Here is an 8,388-nt window from a genome sequence, read left to right on the forward strand (position 1 = left end):
GTAGTGTAGATTCAAGTTTGTTCAAATCATGACCTGCGGGGGTAGGGCGGGGCCAAAATGGCCGACCAAAATTTTACATAGAAATATATAGGAAAATTCTTAAAAAATCATCTTCTCAAGAATAGCAAATCCAAGATTGGTCATGGGACTACTTTTGGATTTAAACTTTTCAATAATAAACCAATTTCTTCTTTTCCTAGCCACAGTGCTCAGGTTAGCGATGTGGCCCATGGGCCTCTTGTTCAAGATATAGGGTGTTACAGACGGACCGACAGCTAGAGAGACGCCGGGTATTGTGATCCCAAAGTGTCCCTCTGTTCTACTCATTTATGGACACAAAGCTTTAACTATAGAACTGAAAAAATGTAGTCTGACAAAGACAGTATATTAAAATGTAAGATATATATACTTGGCCAAAGATGTATGGATATCATTGGTCATGCAGATTCGAATTCGCATTATATAAAGCCTGTGGGTAAGTTATGCACCTGAAATACAGAACTTCTAGAGATATGTACATGTAAGTTATCTAGTTAGTTTAAATTCATCACTGACCAGATTTGCTTATAGACATTGCATCTTGCGTTTATATTCGGATGCTGCATGTCAGTGCTCTATGTTTTCCAGATCAATTGATAGATTAAAACTTCTGTGAGATTTTCGGTTCAATTTTACTTTTACTAAATATTGGATCTCAACATTGAATAAATTAACATAACAAGGATGTTAACGTTAATTTGGAATAATAATTGTCTTTCCTAACCATATCTCTAGAAGTTTAGTATCCATCGTAATTAAATGAAGAGGAATGCAAGTTTATAATACATGTAATACCTATAAAAAGAAAGGAAAGAGTGATACACGAATGAATTAAAAAGTGCAGGTAAAATTAAACTCTGGGGTCTTAAGTGATGTAGAATCTACTCAGTTTCAAATTTCGTGCTCGACAAGATGTTTTGCACCCTCAACCCCTAACCTCACGGAGTCTCCTTCACGAAGAAGCAAAAATGTATCCTCTTTTATAGATCTAGCGTATACGTAGCTTTTAGACTAAAGTGCGATTGCTCACTCTGTCTCCGTATTATTTGACAATTAAGATACATGCACTTTCATATTTACCCTGAAGAAAATGGATCGATTTTGATCTAGGTCCTCATTTAGTCATTAAGCATTAGATCTATTTTCTTCTACAAAATGCTAACCCCCTTTCTCAGTTCCTCGTATTTTAAGTTCTAGAAGAAAGTGACAATTATAGAAAGCTTGCGAGCCATCAGAAAATATTAACCTTGTTATTCATTACATCATGAAATATGTTATTTATTATTCATTGATTTATCCTTTAAGCTTAAACCCATTAGACGATACATTCCTAAATTAGCATCAAGGATTTCTACATCAAATGTTCATAAATTAAGCTGTATATTTGTGTCAAGTTTGGCAACCTCTATAGAAAATGAATTAAATTGCATAAAATATTTACACACCTGTGTCGGCTATCCTCTCACTAAAATTTACTGTTACTTGAATATCTATATATCACACCAATGTTAAAGAAGGGTCCAGATTAATTTCAACTATAGCACGTACATGCATTTATATGAATATATGATCATATTTACTGAATTATGGTACTGAGAGCAGAGAATTAAAAGTGGAAGAAAAAGATTAATGCAAAATCCACAAAAACTAATTTTCTTAACACGACATATAAACGGCAATTCAGACGGTCAGTTTGACCATAATTTCTGCATAGGGATTTCGGATTAATGGTGTATTGAAATTTGTGACCCACGAACGTAAAATGTCACTGATAGTCGATGCTTTTAGTTTAATGTCGGATTAAAAGGTTAGAACGAGTAAGTAAATCTTAGCAGAGAACTCATAGTTAATAAGTATTTAAATTAGTAACACATTATATATACCCGATTATTTCAATATCTAAATGTACATTGTTTTCTTCTCTAAATAAGTTAATCGGTTTGCAAACTTAAATGATACTTAAAGGTCCACTACAGGCTAATTGATCAATTGCTTTTTGTTGTGTAAGGATAAATATGTTGCGTTGAAGAACGTAAATATAGTTATACAATAAAATGATTTAATCGATCTCTTATGAAAATAATGGTTTTGGTATCCCCAATCATGAGAAAGAAATTCTCCCTCACAAAGTCCATTAGGAGGAAACCCCTGGTGGGCCTCTTTTCTGCCTGGTGATACTTGATCCTTGACCTTTCACAATCTGGCCACAAGAGTGAACAGTTTCTATGGACTATCCAGTTTTGGAATCTGGGTGAAAATCCTTTTTATTTAGCACATTTTATTCATTTTTTGGAATAAAATTCTTCCTTTGTTATAAGATTCACGACCGGGCACTAAAGAAAATCGTGAGCATCTTCCTGACGTTAAGAGTCCGGCACCGAAAGAAGCCGAAAAGGACCAGGAAAAGCAAGAGACCAATTTACCTCCCATAGCCGACAAGAAACAACCCAAACCTAAAACAACCGAATCTGAAAAAGTTCAGAAACCGGAGACTGTAGAAGAAGGAAAAACTTTAACAGGACAAGTTGTTCAGAAGAACACCAAAGTAGATAAAGTCTTGGAATCTGCCTTTAAAAGAACTGTTGACCAGAACCTCTCAAAGCATCGTAAAAGGGACAAACAGACAGACAAACCTCAGGAACTTCCTCATCTGCCAGTCATCAAAGAGACCGCTGACTCTGAAGAGGTCATATTTAAAAGATTCCAGTCGTAAGTTTATTGTCAATTCCTTTTTTGATATTAAAAAAGAAAAATAGTTTTCGCATCTACATGTAATTTTATTTTTATTTTAAAATTTTACTTGTAATCTTTTTTTAAAAAAATATCTTTATCGTGTTATTTTTTTTGTCTGCTTTAATTTTCTGATGCATTAATATTGTCCATTTAAAGATTTGTTTATCTATCAATTGTCCCTTACCTTTTTAAAGATTTTTGATGTATTAAACATTTATTTTGCAGTCTACGTAAGCGAGAACTCGCATTTAAGAAATTATTCCACGCTAAAGAGGTCCACGTTTTTGATCACAATATGCTACCAAGGATAAACCCGTAAGTCTACAATATTATAACAACGCTCTTTATATAAAATTTCGACATAATCGAACATAAATATATTAAGTTATTACCTTTAGGGGCACAAAATATTCTTGATTATTATATTCATGTAAAAGTAATGTAAATGTCATGTTTTATCACATATACGTTGGAGGCCAACAGTATGTACATATTCTTTAACTCTTTCACATCCCTAGATTTGCTGTAAAATTCTACTTTAGTATTTTATTTTGATGACAATTTTATAAAACTATAATTCTGTATGACCTCTTGATTAAGACGATAAACTTGATGTTTTTCAGAAGCAAATCCAATCTCATCTCGAGGTTAGATCCCTACACAGTGGAACAAGGAGAAAAAGAAATGAAAAGAATCACCAGATCTATCGTCAGTATTTTCTATCATATTAGGCGATCTGCTGAATACACGTCATCATATTAACCGTAAAATTAACAGTGCTACCTAAGGTTTTTATAGATGTGTATAAATGATGTCAATTATTGATGATATACTACATGATTTTAGCCATCAAACCCCGACTCAGACCATGGTTACAGATACAGAAAGACAGCAGTAGACATGATGAATCCCTGGGATTTCCTGGAACTGGACAGTGTAGAATCCTCCCGTAGAACAATCCCACGTTACAGAGGATCACAAAAGTAAGAAGTTCTCTAAATAAGCACCTCTTCGAAAACCCAGAAGGCTCATTTCAACTTTATTTTTTTTTTCTTATTTTTTTCTCTAAAACTCATGATCTGCATTCATTTGATTTTTAAATGTTTAAAATGCAGCGTTGAAACAAAATATTGGCGGATCTTTCTTTTAGGCGCCGTCGGGATTACCCAAACAGACCTGCACCCAAGGGCAGCACGTATTTCCCCCAGTTCCCTAACGTTAACTATCCATACGTACAGGCAGAGAGTCCCACGCGTATGTTTGAACTTGACGACGTGCCCAAAGTTAGGTAAGGAATGAATTTGTTTCACAATTTATTTTTGAAGATTTTAATCTACTGTGAAAACTGCAAACTTTGAGGTGTTATGTTATAACGCGGGTAAGACGGAAGATATTGAAAACAGCGCTTACACATGGACCCATCCACTTTCTAGTGGGATAAAGTGCCTAGGAGGAGTGAGCAACCCATGTCGATACCCGCTGTTAGACCTATGTATTGATCTAGTAGATGGAATATTCCTTAGTGAAAACAAAAACGGGCGTTACAAATGGTTTGAAATACTTAGCCAGAATACAGTTATTTACCAGTATATGTGCATACAACGTCATTATGACAAGGATAAAATTTACGATATGACGTCATTAAACGAGATTGTTAAATTTTCCATCTCAACAACTTATCTGTCAGTAGCCTGCCTGGGTTTAAAAACTCGAATCATGATCTAGAGAATCGAATAAACTGGGAAATGTAAACTTCATATGCATGAGAAAGCGGAATATTGCTACAAAATTGGAATTTGATAATGGGAAAGACATTAGTTGTCATTGTCGAAGTAATTCAGATGAGGTGTTCTTCGATCAACCATACATAAACATAATTTTTTTTTCTAAATAGTTTTGTTCAAACGTATTCACTTCTTGAAAACTACTATCTTGTTTTCTTTGTAGAAAAGAGCTGAAAAAGAAGTGGAGTAAACGCTCACCTGAACGGGTCAAGAAGGATTATACCAAAACTAAAAACGACTTTTACCGCATGGAGCTTGACAAACTGAACGAAATGCGCCCAACGTACAACCGACCCAGCATGGTCAACACGTATACTGCCTATCTACAAAACACACCAGGATCGAAGCAGGCCCTGGACGAATGTATCAGCGGGATCGAATCAAAACTTCTTCGAGATGAGGCAAATGTCAGTCTCTTGCCCAAACATCCCGGCCGACCATCACTGAAAAAGTCACATTCCACCATGACCAGCGGAAGGAGTACCCGCCAGAGGGTCATCAAGGTCGTAGACACGCCCATGAAAGTTGTAGAAACGCCCACAGTTGATGATGTACCAAGGTCTGCTCTGCATTCTAGGCAAACGATTGAATCTGCTGGTTAACTGAACTGTATGTGGAAGCAAAAGCAATCTTTGTATCATCATGGCCTGCTAAGATTGTGTGTCATTTTTAACAGAAAGCGACATCAGAAAACACCAGTTGATCATTTCTCCGTATTTGTCGACTGCCTTTAAAACTTTTTTTTAGACAGACCATTGTATATATTCATTTCATGTGAGATTAAAGCCTATACATGTATATCGTATAATTATGCTTGTTTGCCCTTTTGTACAACATGCAATGAAAATAGCGAAAAATCATTTTAAAAGGAGAATTTTCTTTTGATTATGAATCATGTTTTTTATTAAATAATAAAAATTAATTAGAAAGATAACTCTTTCTGATAGACACACTTTGATACAAGCATACCAGATGAACTACTAGATATTCTGGAATTGAAAAGACACGCTTTATTATGTTTTCTTATATGGATTAAGTAATTTTAAATATATCTCATATTTTTAATTTTATGTTGATATAATAATTTACTTCTGCTATGTCTTTTACCGTGTCAGTTTTTCTTCATAATAGTATAACAACACGTAAAAATTTGGTTTCATTCCTGAAACCTTGTCCCATTTGAATCTAATGCTTTGTTGATGATAATTATAAGTTTTTGGAATTGTAATATTTTTGATGAAATATAGTACAGAAGGACATTAGGTCTTAGAAAATACAGAAAAACAAACACCACTGATCTTTTTTCTTTGTAGATTTTGGTCTTGTATATATGTAGTAATTTAAAATATACTTCTCAGCAAATTTTTGATATACCATGTAACATGTTAGGAATGACATAAGATCTTTTATTTTATAGTAGGGTCCTTTCAATCGTAGTTGTTAGGTTAGATATAAAATCCATATGACTTACTTAACACTTAATTTTCATAAATTAAGCATCCTAGTATCCTCCTGAAGGACAGGACTTGGTGTTGCTGGTGTGCGTTGTGTATTGCGCTGTCTAGCACAACGTTGCTACAATCATTAACTCACCCATGTAAGTTCTAGCAATTATGCTTGATAGTTGCAGCCATCCTTTCCGTCCTGGAAAAAAGACTGGACAGTGTTGTCTAACTTCTGTTTCAATCTGCAGCCCAGGTAACGTGCATGTAGAATTTCAATCTGGCATTATCCTGCCTCCAACATAGCAACTCTAAGGAGAAGTTTCTTTTCATTCATTTTTGATGAATTTGTGAAAATTTTCTAATTGCGGTATTATACTAGCAAGAAAACAAAGTAACAATTTTCCATGAATGTTTGAACAAACATCAATGTAAATTGCAATTTATTGAAATAAAAAAAAATACGCAACGATAAAATGTGACAAAACAACATTTATGAAAATAGACAGTTAATGACAAATTCTAAATTACAATCTTTGTGACACTCATATACGAGGGCTGTTCAATAAATAATGTCCTGAACTATATTGCATACATTACAGATATCGTATGACATTAAACTTGACTTTCTCTCATTATTGAATCTTTCGTGAATTTATAACAGTTTATGTGACCACTTTTCATCACATAGTTTCATCATGAGAAGCTGGGAAACAAGGGCTTTTCGGGACACTGCATTATAAATGAATGGTAAAAAATCAATAAATAAGAGTGAAAATAAAAACTTCATTAAAGCTGCCGTAAAACTTCTAAAAAATCCCAAAGAAATATTAACTGAAATATGTGACATTTAGAGCAACCAATGCCTGTTTTATAGACAAAAAAGCAGTTGGATTTCAATGATAAAAAATTATGTAATGGGCATCAAAAATGGGTACCCTCATTGCCAACAAAAATTTTAACAACTCATGTACTGCTCGCCAAATTTCAACAAATAATATTTGATGCTGTATGATTGAATTTAAGACACATAGCAAATTTGATAGACATCACATCGGGGGTAGTTTACACTGTATTTAAGAAATGTTTGGCGGTTAAAAAGCTTGATACTCAAAGGTCACCCTATATTTTGAAAAATGAGTGAAAATGACAGCGTGTACGAAATTCTTAACAATTATTTTAAAATATCAGTAATTGTAGTTATCCACGTTTGTTTTATTTTCAAACAGATATTGGAACATGAATCTTTCGCTTAAAACCCTAAAAACAAAATTTACCATAGATGTACTTGATAAAAACGGCGAATGTCTGAAAAGTGCACAGGTTTGCAAGAGCACAAAGAAAGATTTATATGTAATTTTCTTAAACATTAGTGGTAATGTTGTTCAAAATCGTATTCAGAGAGACAGTTTAATTTCTGGTGGAGTTTAGAAAGCACTTTTTTGGCCCAAAACCAAAAGGTTTATTAAAAGAAGGACCCAGAATCAGGAATACATTACATTGAATTTCTTCAAGACAGCGTCCAAACCCGCATGCCCTGAAGAGTAAAGGGGTTTTCGGGATAAACAGAAAGCTAATGTTTTTTCACATTAACAATTTTGAAAGATCTTTGACCTCTTGACTTGTTTCAATTTCCAAGCTTGGAAAAAATACCTTTTAGAAGGAAGAAACAAGTCAGGGAAATCATTGTATCCGCCATTTTCCAGTATACTGAGGGACATACCTAAATATAAGTTCTACAAACGATTAAAAATTGGATAAAAAATGCTACGGACATGTTTTTTACTTAAAAGAGATTAAATAATAAAATCATGAAGAATAAATAATTGAAAAGCGTCTTTTACTTCTTTCTGAGCACCGAGGACATTATTTATTGAACAGCCCTCGTACATAAAGCTGTGCTTAAAAATGTTAACTTTTAACATCTTTTTTATGATTTGCACTATACATGTACAGCAGTATCATAATTTGAAGTAATTTTCTAAAGATTGACGGAATTGAAATTTTATGAAAGCGTATTCAATGATCTAAACATACAACATTATTTGATACTGGAATAATAAATCAAAATGAATTCCCTCTTTTGTCAGGGTCTTTATGAAGTTAATGTGGAACATACACTTCGAAAAATATATACAGAGCAAACAGGGAGATAAGGATGGAGACAATAAATACGCCAGCACTACAGAGAACAAAAACAAAACAAGCTTTAGTTGTTCTTGACTATGCACAATGTAGAACTAGAATGCACGACTGTGTAAATATTTATACAAACACTAAAGACCAATGCTTCTCGTAGTAAGACTATCTTTGAGATTTTTTGCAGTCTTCGGACATAATTAAATACGAGTTAAGAATTTCATCAATATCTGCTAATTTCTCTCTTAATG

General features: G+C 33.7%; 1 protein-coding gene across 1 annotated transcript; it reads left to right on the plus strand.

The window, feature by feature from the left end:
• Nucleotides 1-2,533: 2,533 nt before the first annotated feature.
• LOC134275922 (uncharacterized) lies at nucleotides 2,534-5,278 on the plus strand (the record flags this gene model as incomplete). The annotated part of the gene is made up of 6 exons (XM_062758198.1): nucleotides 2,534-2,748; nucleotides 2,998-3,087; nucleotides 3,396-3,480; nucleotides 3,619-3,755; nucleotides 3,923-4,060; nucleotides 4,720-5,278. Coding segments are annotated over 6 exons (1,104 nt in total), but the record flags the coding sequence as incomplete, so codon positions are not given.
• Nucleotides 5,279-8,388: the final 3,110 nt, after the last annotated feature.

Source organism: Saccostrea cucullata, unplaced genomic scaffold, assembly GCF_032062105.1.
Source record: "Saccostrea cucullata isolate Sc308-1 unplaced genomic scaffold, CSIRO_AGI_Scuc_v1 ctg139, whole genome shotgun sequence".
Classification (NCBI taxonomy): Eukaryota; Metazoa; Mollusca; class Bivalvia; order Ostreida; family Ostreidae; genus Saccostrea; species Saccostrea cuccullata.